General features: G+C 32.1%; 1 protein-coding gene across 1 annotated transcript in view; it reads left to right on the top strand.

Annotated features, from left to right (window-relative positions):
* LOC142323063 (cell adhesion molecule Dscam2-like) overlaps positions 1-23,282 on the top strand; it is a 300,598-nt gene that overhangs the window by 184,391 nt on the left and 92,925 nt on the right. Inside the window, exons 18-20 of the mRNA XM_075362191.1 lie at positions 2,756-3,047; positions 6,421-6,599; positions 20,999-21,148. Of these exons, the coding sequence (XP_075218306.1) occupies positions 2,756-3,047; positions 6,421-6,599; positions 20,999-21,148 (621 nt within the window). The remainder of the gene's footprint in view (positions 1-2,755; positions 3,048-6,420; positions 6,600-20,998; positions 21,149-23,282) is intronic.

The raw sequence follows: 23,282 nt of genomic DNA, 5'->3' as shown, positions 1-23,282 counted from the left end.
TATTCATTGTTGACGCGTAGTTGGAAAGTACGGTCATTCATATAGTTGCTGAGTAAAACTGGCAGATTGCCACGAATGCCCCATTCATGTATCTGGAGCATTACTCCATGTCGCCAGGTCATATCGAACGCCTTCTGAAGATCGAAGAAGACTCCGACACAATGTTTCCTTGTAATAAAGCTGTTGTATATAATGTTCTCTAAGTTGATCATTTTATCGGTGGTAGAACGTGGAAATTTTGTATACAGTATTTAACAGTTGTGAACTTATGACATGCAAAAGATAAAAAATTTGACAAGAATGCGCATATATTAAATTTGACAAAAACTACATACCAAAGAAGCAAACACATCGTAGATAAACTATGTTAAACAGGCCAGATATATAGAAAATGTGATTCCTAATTGCTAAATATATAATAAATTTATTATTATTTTCTAAAACAAATAATGCTTTTGTAAAAAGCTCACACAGTACTTTGCTCTTATGTTTACAAAGAGTTACTCGTTACTATTAACTTTGTTATTAATTTAATTTATGAATGAATATAAACAGTGCATTAAAAATTAAACTACTATAAGTTAATGTTCTGTTAAAGATATAGCATAAATATAACCTGACAAGCACACATTCAAAAATAAGGTCCAAGAACTCAGAAATTTAGATATTTTTCCTTACTATGAAAGTGAAAACAATGTACTGATTAAATTTATAAAAATATACAAAACTAAGGCAAAATATAAAAATAAAAAAAAATTGTGTGTTTTCTTTCTCTTCAGTTGTTTCAATTGAAAGTTAAAGTATTAAAAAATATTTTTGCTAATAAAGGAGGTTGGTTGATTTTTAACTGATATTTTAGAACATGGTGCTTGCCACATCTTGGGTTAAGAGATGTTTCCACCAATTTTTTTAATTACTTAAAATTGTACAATGCATTATAATTTCATACTTTTTAAATAACACATTGTTTTAAACTACACAATTAAAATATAACTGATCGGTCATAAAACTGAATAATTTGAATGTAAATGCAAAATTTACAGCCCAGTAATGAGTAAACCCATTAGGTTTACCAGGCTTAATGAAGTCTTATTATTAATACTAATAAACACCCAGCGACTTTAAAATTATTAATTTTTCATATTTAATTAAGCTGCCTTGATTTCTATTATTAAATACAAGTTTGAATTAAAAATTTTCAAATGTCAGTGTCAAATAGTTTTCAAAACTTAGAAAAGAATATAAATTTTTATGAATAAATTGTCACTTCAATCATATTCTTATAGCTTATGGCATATAATCGATAAAAATTTAGATATTAGGTGGGAAGTTTTTAAAATTTAAAGTCTATAAAGTTAAATCTAAAGTTATGCCAATTTTAATTAAATTTTAATAAAAGTAGTTGGCAATAATAATAATTTAACGCTAATAATTTTAAATTGGCATCTCAAATGAGGTAATGAGAAACATATAATAATGGAGATCACAGAAATTTTATATAAACATTTTATAGCGGTAGTTTTTGCTACTGCTATTGTATAGAATATTTTTTTGAAGTTTCAATTAGGGTTTCTGACTTTCTGGTATGCAATGGCATTTTGTCATGCTGCTTATCATTTAAAGAGCATGATTAAAATAATTTAAAAAATATACTGCAAATTGATTCCATCAAATAATATATTATTTTGTAGAATTATTATTAAATAGGTCTGACAGAAGCTTTGCTTCTGTGATTGAAGACACACACTGCTATGTTAAGAATTGGTGGAAATCTCTTTTGTTGTTCCACAACAAAGGTTTCAAGCATGGCTACGTAACGAGCCGATGTCACTGTAATCGCAAGACCTCAAAAAAATAAGGGCCTATAACACCATAAGATGGCAGAGCACACCACACTGTCACTTTCTGGCTGTGCAACGGACGCTGGTGTAGCTGCGTAGGAGTTTCTTGTGCCCAGTATCTGAAATTTTGCTTGTTAACAAATCCACTGAGGTGGAAATGCGCTTCGTCTGACATCCACAGTTCGTGAACAAACTCTTCGTTATCATTTATCTCCTGAAGCATTACATTACAGAATTGTGCTCACACAACTGCATCGTTCGGTTTCAGTTCCTGGACGATCTGCAACTTGTATGGACGGAATTGCAAGTCCTTCACTAACATTCTTCGAACACTTGAACTATGCGATTGTAAAGATGCTGAGAGACGACGGATTGACCGATGTGGACTTCGTGTGACAGCATCTTGTAAAGCTTGAACATTCTGTGGTGTAGGGACGGTTCGCTCACGGCCTGGAGGTTTCTTTTTCATTGCCGAACCGGTTTCCTCAAAATTAGATATCCATGTTTTAATTGCATGCGCTGATGGAACACGGTCGTGCCGTCCCAGATTAAAATGACGGCGAAATTCTCTACGCGCTCCCTCCACACTGTCATTGTTTTTGTAAAACGCTTTGATAGCAAATGCACGTTGCGCACCACTCCAAGGATCCATGACTACTAAATGGCAGGTTAAGTTAGAGAAGCTGGCGCCACTTATCAAGTGGTACCAATCGCCCACGGCTACCAACACAACTTTCAAAATTTCCCGTTTCTTTGAATCACTGTATTTTAACATCTGTTAGAATCAGAGAAAAAATGTATAATAAAGTAAAAAGACGACCATTTAATATTGCCGTAGTTAATTAATATAAAATCTACAGAAATATTATAATCTCTTTGATTATATTTTTTTTAAATAAAGAGTTATTTTTCAGACAATGATTGGCAGAGTGTTGCTGCTGGTGTTAATCAAGTAGGAATGTTAATGGATCTACAACCTGCATCATTATACACTATCAGGGTTGTGGCAGAAAATGAGCTCGGAGCCGGTGAATTAAGTGAGCCTATCTTGTTGAGAACTGAAAGTGAAGCACCTACTGCTCAGCCTCAAAATGTTGTTGTAACTTCCACTGAATCTGATCAATTAAAAGTAGTTTGGTCTGCACCTGCTCAACATCACTGGAATGGTGAAATACTTGGCTATAATATAGGATTTCGGACTCATGGGTCAGAATTTTTATGATTTAAATTAATTCTTGTTATTATTGCCTAAGTACAGATCTAACTTTTATTGTAAGATAATAAATTTGATTAATGAGACATACCATTAGTGTTTGCTGTTTGACATGTTTATTTTTAACAGTAAATACTTAAACAATTTTTTTTGTTTATAAAACACTAAAAAATGTGTGTTAGATAATAATGGCTGCTGATTTTGCTATAAAATACTGCTGGATTCCATTGATGTGAGTAAATACAACCCTAAACATTAATATCAGAACGAGCAAAGGGTAAATAAAAATTTGTACAGTTACATAAATTTAAAACAATACATTTACTCCAGTAACAGCTTGTGTACAAATTAATCGTGAAACAGTACAGTCCTGCATAAGGCAACAGAAAAAAACACCAGCCCAGCATCATTTAAACACAACTGCATTTTCTGTTTGGATCACAAATATACAATGTATGGTGTTCTGCAGCTTCCAAGGATTACTTAACAATATATATATATATATATATATATATAAGTATGTTTTAAATTTTTAAGTTTAATTCTCAGAGTTTTTTAGTTAAGATAGGAAGGTGTTATACCATCTATTCTGTTTAATTCATTTATCTAAAGGTAATGAGGAAAATAAATATAATTACTAAAAGAAATGGAAACTGGCAGGAACAAGAATCTTTTAGTTTATATGAGCTGCATTTCATCTTTCTGTGGAATCATGAGGTGTTATCATCAATAAGAGAGCATGAATGTCTCTGAGAAGCTGGTAGCTGTATTGTAGGTGATACAACAATAACTGGGTAACCATTTGTGAAAGGCAGCCAGACTAGGGAATGACACCTGAAAACCTTGGTTGTTTTTACAATAGTTGAAAACATCAGTAGTTTAATAGTTGATGCAGCCTGGAAAGCTCAAACCTGAAGCTTTGCATCTGCTAGGTTTTGAGTTACTCACAGCTGAAACAGTGGAAAGCTATTGCTGTAATTTCTGACAAAATCATTTCTATGTTCCTATTTTTTTAGTTAGATATGTGATTTTTTCCATAAAATATTTCATTAGTAAAATGAAGACAGGTATATTTAAAACTGATGACAAACTAAAACAAAGCTTATAATAAAACTTTTAATAGTTTACATCAAAATATTTTCGTTTGACTATAAGATCATCTTCAGTGGTGAAGATGGTTGCACGGATGGCTAAATATTTTTTGCAATAAGTTTCTTTCTTTTTTTTTTAAATTTGGTTTGGTTTGATGTCATGGAAGTGTATATTTTAAAACTAATTGTTCATTAATCAATTGTAATACTGTTAAGATAATTAATTTAATAATTTCCGTAGACATTTTTTACTAAAAAAAATATATATGTGGTAAAAGTACTTGACATAAGAATGTAAAAAATCAATCTGCTGTGACAAGTTGTGCACATGAGTGGTTTACAGCACTAACTCATGTACAGTTCAAAAGCTCACCCAATAGAAAATAAATGGTCTAAACGGTGTTACATATGTTAGAGCTTATGATACATAATTCATAAATTGTGATTATACAACAATTTTTCTTGTATATTTCTGTATTACAGCTTCAGTTCTGATATGGGATAATTGCCCACATCAATAATTGGTTTTCCTGTGACTTAAATACCATACCGATCATTTTTTGGTCAATTTAACTTCTTAGAAAATATGTTCTTTAATATTAAAATATTAATGTTTTTTTTCTTATTTGACAGATAATATTTTTGCACATGATGAGCTTATTTTTTGTGAAATCATTTCTACAAAATTACCTTACTAAACATGTTTGATTAATAAATAGTACTTCAGGAGCATTGCAAGCATGTAATCTACAAATTCAAAACAATTGTGATTTTCTGAATAAGATGATGTTATTCTTAACTGTTCTTTTATCCTTTATTGATAATGGGAATAGGAATAAGTAACTGTATTCTCGTGCTAAGACAGTTGCAAAAACAACTATTTTTTTAAACAGAATATTAACAGATTTTAATATTAACAGTGAAAATTTTTTTTATCAGAATTCTAATTTAAAGATTACTTTCTTTTGTTCAAAAGATATCTGTCAGGAATAGATGAGAAGTAAATATTTTATTTACAATAAAACTAATTGGTTATACCAATAACAAAATGAACAAAATTTCAGGTTAATACCAAAATAAACAAATAAAATGTAGGGTTGATTCAGTACATAGATTTTTACTTGCAGTTCCAAAAACCAAAAAAACTTTTCCATTTAAAATAAAACTTACTGGGGAAAAATATAGAACATATAATTTTGAATCCTAAGGAGATCTTTTTGTCATCCCAGTTTTCTTTTGATGTTTTCTTCTATTATTCTGCAGACATGACACGTATATCTGCTGATGACATGCTTAACATATCCATTTAATAATATCAGTCAGAATCATCAATTCATGAATCTCTACTAAGAAAGGCAGAGTATATTTTTTTGGGAGAAAATCATGAGAAGAGATGCTGTCTTTTAGTGAAGAGTGAATGGATAAAATGCAGAAATAACAAAGGAACATATAAAATGAAATGATAACAAAACATTAGAAAATATCTAATCCCATACTACTATATTTTTAAAGCAATTAAAATTAATGCATCCTAGAGTGAATATTATATTTACTTTATCATTACCACTTTGATCCCCTTTCTGTAATGTCAAGCCCTTATCATCTTTTTACAGAAAATAAACGCAGTAGTTCATGTAAAACAAGTAATTAGGTTACCTAACTAATAGGATATTATTGTTACAGAGTAGCTTAAGTTGTTTGTACTCATAGGCAAAGCCCAGGGGATATCAGGACCTATTGGAAATTTTTAGAGTGATGAATTCTCATTATGCCTAAGGAGAAGCAAATACACCAAAGAATTTGTGGCTACCCCTCTAAAAATATTTGTATTCTATTGTCTTTGAATGAAATGTGACCTTCACTTGATCAAAATTTTCATTTTTTATCATTTCAGTCATCTGTAAAATTAGAATATTTAAATTGTAAAAATGCTTGTGAATGTTTATGTACATCTGTGTACAAAATGGCCTGCTATAATTGATCAAAATATCAGTCAATGAAAAGGAATATAAAATATTTATACATTTTTTTTCAATAATGCCTGAATGAGATGCTTGTTCCTTCTTTTTCCCATCATCATTTATCGTGTTTATATTTTTGTTTTGTCTTTTCATTTATGCTTCTGCTGTCCCTTCCATATTTGCATTTGCTGGGAAATACTTTTATGATGCTCACTATAAAAAATTTCCAGTCAAAATTACCAAAATCAGCTGTCAAAAAAAAATTAACATACTTTTATCCTCTAATTTATTGTTAAATTGCTTCTTTTTTTCAGAGTCAGTCGATCGACTGGGTTTAATTTTACAACAGTTCCTCCTCAGACTGGTGGATCGGGTTTCATCCTATTAAAAGGCCTAAAGAAATTTACCCAGTATGGCATTGTAGTACAGGCTTTTAATGAAAAAGGCCTCGGCCCATTGTCAAATGAAATATTTGCTCAAACATCAGAAGACGGTAAGTATTTTTAATTGTTTATGTTATCATTATATTTTAGTAATAATAATAGTTCTAGTTTCTTGTTCTTAATAATAATTAAATGAGATATTTCTAATTTCATGTTTCTCATCTGTAAATTAAATAATGATCAGATTGTTGAATATGATATACTGTATGAGGGTGCTTTAAATTCACAATGCAATATTTTCAACTATACTTGAAAGTGTGAGTGCATGCTTTTTTATAATTCTAATATACTGACTCACATTACTAGCACACTGAACAGATGTAGCTCACTTTTTCTAGTCAGTTAATGCTGTTACAAAATCATGTTCTACTCATCTTTAAGACATTATTTACTATTCTGTGATCAACATAAAACATGTAATATCTTTTTTTTCAAATGCTGGCATGAATTTTTCAAATTTATGCTTTGTAAATAATTTTAGTTAATATATATGTTTCACTGTTTAGACACTAAGACATTAATAAATATTTCTTTCTATAATTTTTTTATACAGGTTCATCTAAACTTGCAAAGCAATACGATTGTAATTTGTTTTGAATATTTAAAAGATAATTTTTTTCAAGTTAAGCGACTTTAATCGTATACTATTTGTATAATAGTTCATATGTTGCATAAAATATAGATATAATTATTTTAATGATGGACTACATCATGTATGTTTTGGAAAAAATTTATCAGACAAAAACTCAAATGGCAAAAGTATTTAAAACCTGGAATGAACTCTTTCCACAAAATAGGAATCCCTTTTTACAGCTTTAAGACATTAAAGAAAACCGCAGTATAAAATATAAAAGAGAATTAAGATTAACATCTTGTGTAAAAAAAAATTACTAACAAACAGTAGGTACTCTTTTAAACAAGCTGCTGCTTCCTACCTGTGTTAGCCTATACATATATTAAGGTAAACACATAATAGTTAAGTCAGTACTAGTAAGCATCAGGTAGTCAGAACAAACTTGCTGTTTAAAAAACAATGTATTTGCTGTATTATGCTTATTACAATGAAGAAAATTTAGAATAAAATCACAGTTAAGTCTTTTATCGCTATCACATGATCGGATTATATTTGTTAATCTACAGGGCTACTCAGGTAAATCCAGGGGAAACACAACAAAACACAGCTAGAAGAATATCTTTTCAAAACACCTTTAAAAAATAAGCTGCACTTGAAAAGCTTAAGGATGGCACAGTAATTTGTAGTCCAAAAACAAAAAGAGCCAAGGAGAGTTGATTTCAAGCCAAATATTAGAAGAAATGGCATAAAGTTTTAATAAAAAGCTAAATAGGTGAGAGACTTTTGCTGCAAGTTCAAGTTGGCTAAAGAAGTTCTGAAGTAGGAGTAGAATATGACAGTTGACTGATGCAAGAAAAACTTTTTTGTTGACTTAGATCCAGCAAACAAAATTATAAAATCATTTACAGAAATTATTGAAACAAAAAGGCTGCCTCCAATGGAAGTGTACAAGTACAACACAGCCAAGATATCTTTTCACTTTAAGATACTTCCCTTGAAAATACTAGCATTTAGAAAAACAATCTGTTCACAGTTTGAGAACAAGCAAATAAGGTTTCACTCTTTTGCTTTCTGCCAACACCAAAAGAGAATATAAATTACCATTATGCCATTTAATAATTACCATTATCAGTCAAGCTTAGAGTTCATAAAAACAAAAGGTTTGATCACTTACATCACAAATATGCAAACCACAAGGCAGTATAGATGACAAATTTTCAAAGATTATTTTATATTGATTTTATTCACAGTCTTAAAATATTTATCTAAGTGAAATTGCCTCAGAGATGTTATTTTATTGCTGGATAATGCTTCAACCCATCCCAACAAATAAACTTTAATATAAGGTGAAATAGATGTTGCCTTTTATTTCCATGTTTTCAAACATTAATAATAAGTACATTAAAAAAAAAGCAAATAATATTTTCTTGATGTATAAATCAGAAAATCCTGCCAATGGATGTCATGGACAGAGCCATTTTCTCTGTTTAGTGGATCCTTCTATACTGTTCGCCTATGGGGGAAAAGTGAAAGTGAAAGTAAGGTTTATGTGCTGGTACTTTCCTATTGTTTAGGATGGGATGGCCTCTTTGGTGAGCTTAGCACTGATGAAGTAGGCTAGAGCTAGATGACCCAGAACTGGTTCTCTATGTTGGGGTTTGAGCGTTGGCTTGACATCGAACCTCATAAAAATCAAAAAGTTATAAAACACAGTCAACAAACCTCGGATAAGACAGGTACTTATGGGATTAAGAACTGGATAACATATAAATACTTAAAAATTGGGCATGGAATGTGAGGTTAATTTATGCTCCTGGGGCCACAGGAGATACTGGATGATGAGCTTACTTTAGTTGACATGGGCTTTGTGATGCTGCAGGAAATACAATGACCAGGAGAGGGTATAATACAGGGGAGGAGGTTCATGATCCTGTACAGTGGGATGAGGGATAATAGCTGCCAGTTTTGCATGGGTTTTGCCATAGAAAATCTTCTTAAGCCACGTATCATGAATTTTGAGGCTATAAGTGAGCAGATTTGCGGTTGAGACTTAAAGGGCATTTCAGGGATATCTCTGTGATATACTACCATGCTCCAACAGAGAATAAGGATGGGGAGATTAAGGATAGTTTTTATAATTTACTGGAATATGTCTATGATAGAAAGCTGAGGAATGATATTAAGTTATTACTGTGTGATGAAAATGCAAAGATAGGTCAAGAAAAGGTATGGAAACTGGATGTTGGTGACCGTAGCTAACATGACATTAACAATGACAACAGGGTAAGATTGGCAAACTTTGTGGCTGGAAAGGACTGTAGAATTATAGGGACCTTTTACCTCCATAAAGCTATCCATAAACAATCATGAGCAACCCCAGATAAAAAGTCAAGGAACCAGATAAATCATGTCCTGGTGGACAAGAGAAGCAACTGTGTGATGGATGTATGATCCCTGAGGAGTGAGAAAATTGGGTCAGATTACCTGGTGTTGATCAAGTTGAAACACAGAATATCCAAGTGCAATAATAATGTTACCAGTTCTGATCAGAGTGCAATAAGTAGTAAAAAGCCCTATAGTTAATGTATAATAAACACAGATTTATTAAAGGATGGTAGGAAAAGGCTAAAATATCAGGTAGAGTTATGGAATCATTTCAGGTCTCTCCAATCAGAAGGGAGTATTGAAATTATTGCCAGGATAAAAGTGTGGAAGATATGTGGGTGGCTGTTAATTATTCAAAAATACATTAATTTTTCATACAATTAATACAAATACTAATTGTTTAAAACTTAACAGAGTTCAATTATTGATGTTAATTGTTCCACAAATAAAATTGCCTATTGAAAATTTTATGAAAATCTTTTGCTGAAGTACAAAGAACACATAATGAAGTGCTTGGTCATGTAAAAATAGGTGTAAATGGCAGAGGAGGATTTTTGAAGGTATGTGTGTCTACGAAGTGAAGTGGAAGAGGTAATAGTGCAAGCGAAGTGTACAGATGAGCATAAACTGCAAAAAAACAGAGATGCCACTTTTGCGAACAAATTTAAGTATTCAGGAGTTATAAAGCTACTTATCATTTGGCAAGGGCAAGGGGTACAAGAAAATCATGAGAACAGAATGTGTCTGGACACGTTCAAACTGTGGTTGTTATTGAAGATTAATGAATTACCAAGATTCAAAGTTGCTATAGACTTGAAATTAGTTAATCTGTTGGTAGGGATTATGTCTCATTCAAGCTGTTTTACTTGTATTTGGTCTCTGCACATAAGAAAAAAATACACAATGGTGCTCTGCTGTGGATGCTTTCAAGTGGTATGAGGCATGGAAAGTAGCTGGGACTAAAAAAGAAGATGCAAAATTGTATGAAAATTGCATCCACCAGCCAAATTCTTACTCGAAACAACAATATGGAAATCATCGATATTATCCCAACCCCAGAATTGCATTTGATGTTTGGAGTTGTGAACAGTCTTTTTAAGCATATACTTCTGAAGTTCAAAGAGGAAAGTTTGAATTGGGCAAATGCATGCAATGTTCACCAGCAAATCAACTATGGATCTTTTGCTGGATGGGATGGGAACACCCATAAAACTATGTTAAATAAAGTTGATTTGTTGTGAGTGAATTGCAAGCCAGAGCAGAATGTTTGCCATTTGTCAACTGTTTCACAAATTTCCAAAAATTTGTCGATCCTGTTTTTTCGCTTTTCTAAAGCGAGATTATATGAATAATATCAATAATTTTCATGAAAGTTATTTGAATTTAAAAATTAACATAACACCAAAGGTTCACACTGCTGTTGTTTTCTACATTTCTGATTTTTGCTCCAGAAATAATATGGGGGAGACTGGGTCTCTACAGTGAACAGCACAGCGAATCAATACATTCAGATTTCAAGTAGACTTGGAATAAGGGAAAAGCTAGAACACCTCATTCTGAGTGTAAAAATAAGTTACTAGAAGCTGTATCTGAATAAATATAATAGTCCTCATGTTTGAAAAATTGTAAATATTACTTTCAATTGAACTGAAAATGTTAAATTACTGTACAAATGCAAAATATATGTATTCTCGATTAGTTAATAGATTTTTGTAATACAAACTAATTAGTGCTTCATTATATAACCTGATACTTTCACATACATTGAAATATTTAAAATGAGTAATACCCTGTTCCTAACAGTTGTTTGAACAATGGTTTCTCCTTATCAATAACTTACTTACTCTAATTGAATTTGCACGTAATGATAAATAATTTATGCATAAATAACATCAATATCTTCACGATTGCAAAACAAGAAATTTTCAACAGACAATTTTATTTGTGGAACAATTAACATCAATAATTGAACTCTGATGATTTAAACAATTAGCATTTGTATTAACTGTATTGAAAAAATAATGAATTTTTGAATAATTAGCAGGTTACATAGTAAACCTGTTATTAAAATATTATAACAGCTTATATTGTAGGGTATAATTGAAATGAAAAATAATGTGTGCATTATTGACGCTAAAAAACTTTAAAACTTTGTAACTTAAATTTTTTTTTTAAAGTTACTAAGAGGATATTTAATTATTTTGGAAATTACTTAAGGGTTAAACTATCATATCCAACAAAAAAAAATCAGGGATCTTATGTCAGTTGAGTTAAAAAGTAGTTCAAGCCCACTGTGACCCATGACTTACTGTAATCCTTTCTGTAATATCTCCTCTCCAGAGAGGATATGGAGACAGTACTAGGAGGCAAAACCTAGATGACAGTGGTGCAGTATAGAAATAATTGGAAGAATGTTGAAAAGGGCTATAGTAAAATTGTAGTTGTAGAAATAGTTTATAAGAATTTTTTTTACGCATTTCATTCATTCATTCTATTCATTACTGGCCCATGTTCACCAAGAACAGGAAGATATACAAAAATATTCACATTTTTGTTTACTTTTTGTTCATAAGAGTAGGTGATACTAATTTGTTTAATGACTCCTACAATATGTTAACACAGACTGTGGATTTAAATCATAAGAAGTTGTTTACTGGATGGATTTTTTATGTTTTTAATTTTTTTCTCGAGTTTGTTATAAATGCCATCTTTAAGAAGTTGTAATGGAATTTTTCAGCCACTCAGTGTGAGTAGGCTGAGTGGCTGCATTACGAAGAGACCTGCTATATGCAGCCTGCAGAACATCGACTCAGTACTTGGTGATGAATAAGTTAAGTTTAACTAAAATATATATACAGATTTATTAGAAAATTATGTATTTTTTAATTGAAAATTGTAAATTATCACTAAATTGCTATTATATGATAAAAAATCTCTAGATATTATAAAAAAGAAATCTCCTTAAGTAGTAAGTATAATAATACTTAATTTTCTTTGAGTAAGCATTCAGTGAAAGGTAATGCTGATTGCTCAATGTCCACGATATGCCGTAGAAGCAAATGCCCAGAATTGTTGTAAAGGTCCTTTGTAATGTGATTTCTGAGAGCTGCTCATGCATAGTTGCAAAACAACTTTAGCAATTCATCCTTGTCACAAACCCACCCCCAGGCTGAGGACTTCTTTAACTGGAATTGGAGGAGAAATTACCAGTAATGATGTAGCCGATGTGAGCAGTAGCTGAAAATGTGGCAGTTGCCCTCAGCACAATCCAGTATAGTGCCAAATCAATAGGTTCTCATTGAATCTCATGTAGATGTTGGCCTGTGTAGATGTAGGGGACACAGGCCTTTCTATCCAAGTCTCTCTGAACATGCTGCTAGGGTGCATGTTTGCCACAGCTTTTGAAATTATCAGCCCGCTCTTACCTGAAAAGGAACTCTTGATTCTTTTTTTTTTTATTTGTGTAAAGATGGAATAATCTCTGCTATTCAGAAAGAATAATCCCCAGAATCCTCCTTCTTCAGATACTATGACTAATTTAGAATCTGAAAGGGTGCAGTTATTTGCAATATTCAATATCAGGCATCCTGTCAGGATTGCACTGATGACAGGAATTCACAATTCATGTTTAGAACATGAGTTTCTAGAGTAAAATAGTGCTTTCCTGTGTTTTCCATATATATCTACCACCAGATTTGACTTGGGCCAGGTCCACTGACCTGTCAGTGAAGATTTTCGTGAAGTTGTCAAATTTGTTTATTAACATAAAAATAAATATGTACAATATATTATAAATACAATAATAATAATAATAATAATAATAATAATAATAATCCCCAGGTTTGGAACACAACACTTATGTTCCACATCCAGGGCGGCAAGAGCTGTACTTACGTACAATACATATAGCTGGCTAATGGGGGTTCCGAGTAAATTCCTCAGATATGCTTTTCTTTTTGACCTGTTTCCACCTTCAGGTCACCAGACGGATTGGATTTTTCGGCCGCCTGCAGGATATGAACAAATAAACGATTTGAAAATGGACTCATACCATATTTAGAGCTGGTGATGTGGCGGCCAGGGTCAATGTTATTGCAGGTATAATGGAGACCCTTTCGTTGTCCACATGCCCCCTGCGATGGCAAGCATGTAGCAATGGTGCCCATGTATGTCGGTGCACAGGAGCTCTGAAAGCTTTGGTAAGTAGGAGCCTGGAGTCAGTGCAGAGATTGCGCATCCGCTCTTTACCAGAACATATACCGGTTCCACCAGAGTACCAGATCGGACCTCCAAGACTAGTAGCCCTGGAGTGGGGGTGTACCCCGGCGGCTAGCCTTGCTACAGAAGGGATTAACGTACATGAATATTCCTGAACAAACAAACATGGCAGAGGGTGCACATAAACATCCTCGTTTAGTAACCGCTGATTCGCCACAAGCGAAGAGGAAAAAAGTAAAGAGACAGATAAAATCAGAAAAGATGCTGATAGAATCAGTAGAGATTTGAGAAAGGCTTTGTTTGGAAATAATGTTCCCAAACCAAGATTTTTAATTATTACGAAGGAGAATAGTAACTTCCAAAAGGTTAGCCCATTCTTAATCGCTAGAGAAATAGCTAATTGTGCTGGTGGTCCTGTCAAGGAAATCTGGAAGACTTTTAATGGATTGCACGTCGAAACTTTCAACGACAGTCAAGGGCAAAAAGTCCAGGCGTTGAAGAATTTACGGTATCTGTGCAACCGCATAGCACCCTTAACACAACCAGAGCAGTTGTTGTTTGCCTTGAATATTGAGAGTTGTTGTTGTCTTTTCAAAATATGTAATGGCGTCAGCTTTTCCAAGATTGAGGGGCTTTCTATTAGCAAGAGAACATTGATAAATTCTATTATTGTTACTCCGCAAAAACAATTGATTGATTCATCTTAGGCTGTGATGTCATTCACAAAAAAAAGAATCTTAGAAGAAATAAATTGTCATTTATGAAAATATTAAAAAGCAGAGGACCCAAATTAGAACTTGAGGAACACTCTAAACACTAAAGACACATCATTTCCTTTGCTTACAATCCCGGCTTCCCATGCAATGACCAGTACTATCACACACTACGCAGTGTGACCTTTCTCTGCAATCTTACTTCTTGTGTTCCATGCCTCTATAGTTGTAACATTGCCCACGTCTTTCCGTGCCCTTACATTGAGCTGTGGAATGGCCTATCTCCCAGCATCAGAAACAGGAAACATGAGGCTTCCTTATTTCAGCATGACAGGACTGCCACCCAATCCTTATTCTGCCTTCTGCCGTCAGTCTCTTTGCCTCACCCATTGGCAAACTCACAGTGCCATTCTGTGAATTGCCATAAGCTAGGCATATCGAGGAAACTCTGGCCGAAGTGGAGCCCTTCACTACTTTCCTGACCGCAGTCAGGACCTCATCGGTCATCCCCTCCGTATCAAGATCCCTAATATGTACCACGGATTATCTCAATGCTTCTTTTTACCAACCGCCAAATAGGTACAGCAGTCATAATAAGCTCCTTTAGTGTCTGGGGTGCCTTTTCTCCATCCTTAATTGTGACTACCATATCTTCTCCCCTACCTTTTCATAGGTACCTTTGATACCTTTGGTACCTTAGGTGAGGACCTACCTAAAAGGTAGGTCCTACCTAATTCTTGACACACCAGTGTGTGACTGAATTCTTCACACACCTGAGCAAGTCAGCATAAGTGGTACCCTGCTGACGAACAACCATAGTCGTTGACTTCTGAGTCTCCTTCTCGTTTACTTTAGGGTCCACATTCACAAGAAATAAAGTAGCCACTACGTTTTGCCTCCTGATTCAGAATTCTAGTGTCTTTCTTACAGTTAATCCCAACTTCCCGCTGGTAGTCACGAAAACTATATCATGTTTTTCCGCCTCCTTTAATTTATTTAGACTCATGATTAGATCAGCTACCACCTCTCTACCATCTCCTTCAATTACGCTAACATAATTGTCGCCTGCGGTCAAGTTCATCATCTTCTCCAAGGATAGCTGCAGAGGAAAAATATCTTATAACTGCCTGAGGAAAGCTTTTCACCATTTAACTTCTTTCTTGCCCCAGGTGCCACATTGCACACGTGAGTGGCAAATTGTCCGTTCTTGTCACTATTAGAATTCAGTACAAAAATCTTGGCTCTCTCATCATTTTCCTGAGGGTAACCAGATTCAACTAACACCTTCTCATACACTGAGCTAGGCCACCTCTTATCAATCGCATCAATAAGTTCATCTTCATAACCAGCCTCCAGTAAGTGCCTCAGTTAGTCAATGCCTACTCTAAAGGTTTGAGTATATTTGTCCGCATTCTGTGGTTTTTTTCTCATCTCCTTAAACTCTTCAGCAACACCAACTGCCAGATGCTGAATACTTTGCACAGCTTCCTTAATAGGTCTCTTGGATGAGGGGAGCGATTTACACAGGTCAAAAAGAGAGTTTATCTCATCCAGTAACGTATGTTACTAGATCAGAGTCCGATGCTTGATCGGACTCCTTGATATGACATTTCCTTCACTATTTCTTCTTTAGTACAGTTGAGAAGATCACGGCAAACAACTACTCCTTTCGATGAGTTAAGCGTACTATGTGGTTGTACAAACACAGAGAACTCACCATCTTCTTTTTCGCTTTGACTATCGTTTACAGTTTCGATGTAAAAACTATTGAAAGTTTGCGAATCTCCTTGACAGGACCACCAGCACAATTTGTAATCTCTAGCAATTAAAAATGGGCTGACTTTCTGGAAGTTTCCATTCTCTCTTGTAACCATTAGATGCCTTGGTTTGGACGCATTATTACTAAAGAAGGCTTGACGACTATTCAAATCTTTTCTAACTCTGCCTGTATCTTTTCTTCGTTTCCTCTTCGCTTCTGGCGAATCGGCTGTTTCTAAAAGAGGGTGTTTACGTGCAACCTGTGCCACGTTGAGTTGTTCAGAATATTGCATTAAAGTTGATCCCTTCTTTAGCAAGGCAACCCGCCAGGATACACCCCCACTCCAGGCTACTAACTTGGAGGTCCGACCTGATATCCAGTGGAACCGGCATATGTCCTGGCAGAGAGCGGATGCGCAATCTTTGCACTGACTCCAGGCCCCTACTCACTAAGCTTTCAGGGTTCCCATGCACCAACATACATACCACCTTAGCTACATGCTTACCATCGCGGGGGCATGTGGATGACGGAAGGGTCTCCATTACACAAACCCTGGCTATCACATCGGTTGCTCTAAATGTGGTATAAGGCTATTTCCAAATCATTTTCAGTGTACATGATCTCCAGGTGGCCGAAAAAATTCAATCACATAATGACCTGAAGATTTAAGACAGGTCAAAAATGATAACATTTCCGAGGAAAATACTCGGAGCTCCGTTAGCCAGCTATATGTATTGCACGTATGTTCAGCTGCAACTGCTCTGGACGTGCAATGTAGGTGATGTGTTCCGAGTGTGGGGATTATCTACCTCAGGGCATTATTATTATTATTTAAATTTATTTCAAAATTTGCATTTAAGTAATTAAGTCTTTGTTAAAAAAGAAACAAAAATGTTTTCATACGACCAAAAAAAGGAAAAATAATGCTTCTAACCAATACAAATATGATACTTGAAAAATGAAAAATTGATGCAACAAAAAAAAATTGGGTTAGTATTTTCACTCTATAAAAAATGGTGGTGCGTGGGTTATTTGCCGTATGTTCTCACATTTTTATTTTAGCTACTATTGACGCAGACCGGACCAATGTTGGTGCACCGGGCGGCTGCCCACGGCTCCCTTCACGACTCTCTCCCACTATAAGCAGTCTGTTGTCATTTAATTTACAGATTGTATAATTTAATTTCTAAGCGCAGATTATTTTTATTTTATAATTGTACTTATTTATTATAATTATTATTTATTAATTTCATTTATTTTATTTCATTAATAAAAAAAAGGTATTTAGTTAATATTTAGCAGTAAAAAAGTATTTTTTTATTTAGCAGGAGTGAGTCGTTTGTGCGCAGCTACCCGGCGCTTCACGCGGTCCGCTCTGTACCAGTCACATGGTCCGCTCTGCGCCAATAGCAGCAGCTGGACTGGCAACTAACACAACCTCATACGAACACACATAAAACTAAACGAACAAGACGACACGGCGTCCCTAAGCCAACTCCTTTTTATTAATATGGCTAGCATTAAATATTATATTTCTATTAAAAACTATTAAATTCTATATCTACTCATTCATTAAGCCTATTTTAAATATAAAGACACCAAAATGTTCAGAAAAATATTCTCTACACACTGATATTTTTTTCTTAAAATATTTCTGCAAAATACTTAATATTGTCACAAACATGAGGATACGAAGGCGTCGAGGGTCCAGGGGGCAGAGCCCCCTGGCTAAACGGTCCGGCGAGCGAAGCGAGCCTGTCCAGCAAGTACAAAATAATGAAATGTGAGAAATTATTAAAAATTATACTGAAATATCGTAAAATAAAAACTGATTTGTTGGTAAACTACAAACAAACAAAAAATAACTAACAAGCTTACAATTTTTACAAATTTTATATAAAACACTAATATTTTAATACTGTACTTTACCCTAATCAAAAGAAATGCATTGTATTTCACTTAAATCTACAGATCACACAGTTAATTTTTACACAATTAGATTTTATTTATCATTTAATTTACATATGTTTCTGGTATTTATTATTTAATTTATTTTACAGAATATTGTCTTAGTTAACACTTGAAAAGTTATTATAAGATAATATATATTAATTAATTAAAATAATATTACCTTGGACTTATCACCTGTGCATTGTGATGACTGGAGATCAAATAAAAAACTACAGCTGAACTGAAGTGAGCAAAAAGTTCCTTTGTATAACTTTTTGAAAGGAATAGCAAGTATGAAAACAGTTAAAAAAATTATTATATCGAACATAGTTTTACCACTGTGAAATAGCTTGTAAATAAGGTTGTTTTAAATATATTTATGATCAGCTCATATAATAAAATAAAACTTGCATTTGTTTGTTTTTTCTTAAATCCTGAATAATAAGAAGAACAGAGGTTAAAACTAAAGATATGAATGATTCAACAAAACATTAGAAAAAAATTAAACACTACATCCTAGATTCATGATGTGTAAAAAAAATCTAATTCAAAACATAAAATAGAAATATTAAAAAGCCATAATTAATAACACAAATAAATATTTCTTCATATTAATAATACTCCCTATAATGTACATTAATGACACAATTCAAATCCACAAACAAGACATTATTTATTAAATGCATTATCAACTATATATATATATACCAGCATAAGTAATGGCTGCATTATCATTATCATCTAAAACGCAGCCTTCCATGTGCAAACCAATAAGAAATGTAAACCACCATTAGATTACAAATGCTGAAAATAGTTCTTCTGTAAAGAATCAAAACAACTTATCAACATAAGTAAAAGTTTCACACTTCAAAAAAAGAATAAAAGGACCTACATACTTTGATATAGGAAGTTCCTACACTGATGTACTCATACCTGTACGAGGAAGCATCAGGGTACTAAATGAAATTCTAAAAGAAACCAAATTCCATAGAACACACTGAAATTATGCATAAGCCAACCACAGTGTAGTACTTCACATTTAACAATAAATATTACAGTCAATCAGGTCTACTGGTAGGTTTAACTATTTCTATCCTCCTGGCTGAAATGTTTTTATAACTTGAAAACACTCTCATATTACATAATGAAAAAGTACAGTGACAAGGTAGTGTATTGACATCACTTTTGTTAATAATATTACACTTACATGCAAAGGTAACAAAAGACATTGTCGTATGTTCTTCTCGTTCATCATTAAATTGCATCCTGATAAATATTTCACAGTAGAATATGAACACGACAAATTACTTATTCTTCTTTGGGTTCACTGAATTTATTTATTTACTTTACAACCTCATAAGTGCATTAACACATGCATTTTAATGAGAGGATGAAATGTCTGAATAAATCTTAATAATACAACATACAAAATGAAAATATATGTATAAGCACAATGAATTTTAAATTGATGAATTGCTTTATGAATAATTAAATGTTATAGTAAAATATTCTAAACAGTTATCATTACTGAACCAAAAGTTTATGTATGTAATAATTTCATCATATATATACAATTATACTAATTTAAGAGTCCACTTAAGTGTTAGAATGAATAAATGGATAATTCAAATCTGAGCAATATTCTTAAAATGTCATGCAATAAAATTAAGCAATCCTGACAAATCAAATTATCATCTTTACTATCATAAAAAGAATACATCTCAAAAAGTTAATCTTAGATTATGTAAAACCTGTTATAAATCTGTATTAAAGAATTACAGTAATGAACATTCATTAATGTATAGTAATAATTTTATTTTGTCCACTTCTGACACGTTCTATGACTACTCACTCACCCACTCATACAAAATTCTTCATAAAATACAGTGAAAAATAGCATAGTCACAGAATATACATAATTCTAATGTACATTGATCAAAATTAATACAAAATTGCCAATATTTTCGAGAAAGGTTTCTTTGTCACTTTTTAAACTGGAAATAAAGTACTTGTGTACTTTGATAACGTACTCTGACATAATATGGCAAATTGATAAACAAAAATCAGGAGTACACAAATTAAACTACCATTACAGCACTAAATACTATATTGGCAGATCTGATGCACATTTGCCCATAGATGCAACAAACATATACAAGCATTACTTACAACAGAATTAATTTAAAAATCACCTCCTAGAAATAGTATATGCATGCAGATATTAACAGCAACATGCAAATTTTGCATATAGCACATAAAAATCAAAATCTCAATACACTTAACACTAAGAAAAAAAATCATGTTATATGAATAAACAAAACGTGCTGTTCAACTGAGTACTAAGGCAGTTCTATAACTAATTCAACACAGGTAACAATTTAAGATAAAGAAGTGGTGCCACCATTAATTCCACCAATTTAGAAGATCTATAAATAGCATTGAATAGATCTGAAAGAATACTTTTTGTAATTAAATCTTTAAATTGTAAATATTATCATGTTTTGTCATGCCGATCAACAAATTTAAATATCTCAATTATTATTTGAAGGAAAATACTTTTAAAATTCTGGCAGTATTAAATGATGGTTAATAAATGAGAAAGTTGTTACAATTTTATATTCGGTTTTCATTTCCTGTAGTCTAATATGATTTAAATCATCTGACAAAGTTTGCATGTGTACTTTTAAATTTTACCTCTGTTTCTATTTGAAATTGTAAGAATACAATAGAAATGTCCCTGGCACTGTAATTATCATTAACACTGACTTGATGATTAATTAAAAATATTTTCCCTTATCACTTAATGATACAATTTATAGTATATAAGTATTTTGCTTTTTTCTGTTACAGTGCCTTCTGCTCCTCCTTTAGAAATTAAATGTTCACCGCAGAGTTCCCAAACTCTTACAGTCAAGTGGCAATCCCCACCACAGATGTTCATAAATGGAAAACTTCAAGGGTATAAAGTTTATTACGAAAATATGGAAGATTTGCCAGAAGGTCAGTGGTCATAAAAAGTTGGTCTGCATACATGTAGGTTTAGATAAAAATGAAATACCAGAGCTGTTTCCTGTATTCATTAATAATGTGTTCATCAAATAATGATGGAAAAGCTAAAGGTATAAGTGATAGCAGTAGTAATAAGTTAGTATTTTTAATTGCCCTTGTGATGTCCAATTTAACACTTTACATAATCATTTACTGAGCAATTCAAAATTCCACAGCAGTATTTTGGGACATTAATACAAGCAAAAACAGTTCCGATAAACATATTTCCGAAAACATGTTTTCAATTTATGGCTAGATTACTTGCTACTACTACGTTTTAAATTTATGGTATTATGTTTGTAAAATTGTTGATGAACAAATAAAAGCTCTCAACATAATTTGTAAAGAACTTAATTCTGAGAAAATGTATGTAAATAAACTCAATAGAAAGCAAATACTAGTTTCAGATACTTAACTTCAATTCAAAACAAAATAAATCAGAATGAGACAGAAAAAGTTACATTTTTAAACAGTAGATTTTTTCATAATACTAAAATAACTAACAATTAAGAAAAATAATAACAACTTCTTAGGCAAATTAAATTATCTGAGAAAATGTTTACAAAATCAGTAATATAAACAAAAACAACAGAATTGGACTAAAATCTGATCCTATAATGAAACACCAAACAAAAATGAGTTATTTAAATATTGTAATATATATTAATAATAATATAATTAAACAAAATCCAAAACAATTAAATCCCATAACACTCACACTATGAGCACAACTCAACATCCACGACCAAGATCTATTAACCTCACATTAACTACACTGCAGCTCCTGAACATAAAAATTATTTCTTAAACATGGTTACTGCCGATATGTTTTAATAATAAAAAATAATTTAAAAAATTTTTTAACCCCCTTACTTGCAAAAGAGGTGTATTTTCTCAAGATATTTCGGTTTTTTCAAACTGCCATTAAAAGATTAAAAATATTGTAAGTCAAAAAATTAAAATGAGAGTACAGTTATGTCAACAGTATACTGAAGATCTTGTCTTCAGTATAGTGAATATCTTCACTACTATTCAATGAAAATTTAACCTGTTGTATTTTAAGTTTGTTGGTCGGTATAAAAAAAAATTTTTGAAGACTGTATTTAGAGGTATTTTTGATGGAACTCAAAAAATTCATGGTTTTATAGTTCTGATTCACTGACATTGATTTACTAAACCACATCTTATAGATCTGAGGAAGTCAAGATTGGTATCAAAATTTTATATTCCCAGTAATCACTAAAACATTGTTTTTTAATTAGATATTAGTCTTATCCTTTATACTTATATCAAACTATTATGTTTTTACATAAAGTACGATAAACAATTGTCACCATTAACAATTGCATTTGGCTGATTATAACTTACAGTTGTATTTACATATCACCATAAAAAAATATTGTATATCAATCAACACATACACTCCCATCTTAAAACATCATCTCTTAAAAGTCTAAAGTAAGTGTTTAAGATATAAAAATGGGCTGTCAGATTATTGTTTGGTGCCCATAAATACGAATCATCGCTAATATTTAGTAAATTACAAATTTTAACTTACTGTATTGATATTTACTAAAAAAAGAAGTTATTAATTAATTTACATTGGGTGTGCTGTTTCACAGATAAGAAAAGGAATTGTCACAACATTTGTTTAAAAATATGAGATTAAATAGTGATAAAATCTTGATCAGAGCAGCATCAAAAAATATAAAATTAATTATAAGAGAAAAATAGAATTATGAATATTAACACATAAAAATTATAATAGTATAATAAATATGTGAATATATAAAATAAATAAAATCAGTTCCAAAAAATTTAGAAGATACTTAAACAAGTACTTAAACAAGATTTATTTTTACACTTTAAACAAAGATGCAAAAAATTCAGATTTCTTTTAAAATTAGTATTATTCAAAAACTCATTGAAAATAATTTTCATTTTTAAAAAAAATATTAAACATAAGTTTAAACTGATTAGAGCAAAGATCTTTGAAGTAGTTTTGTGTGCGTAGATTTTTAAAAATGCCAATGCAAGTTTAATTAGGTTTTCTCTTATAGTCCAAAGTAGTGTGCTGTGTTGCACA

Source organism: Lycorma delicatula, chromosome 4 (genome assembly GCF_047948215.1).
Source record: "Lycorma delicatula isolate Av1 chromosome 4, ASM4794821v1, whole genome shotgun sequence".
NCBI lineage: Eukaryota > Metazoa > Arthropoda > Insecta > Hemiptera > Fulgoridae > Lycorma > Lycorma delicatula.
Note: the sequence above shows the minus strand (reverse complement) of the source record. Positions and strands in the feature narration are given on the sequence as shown.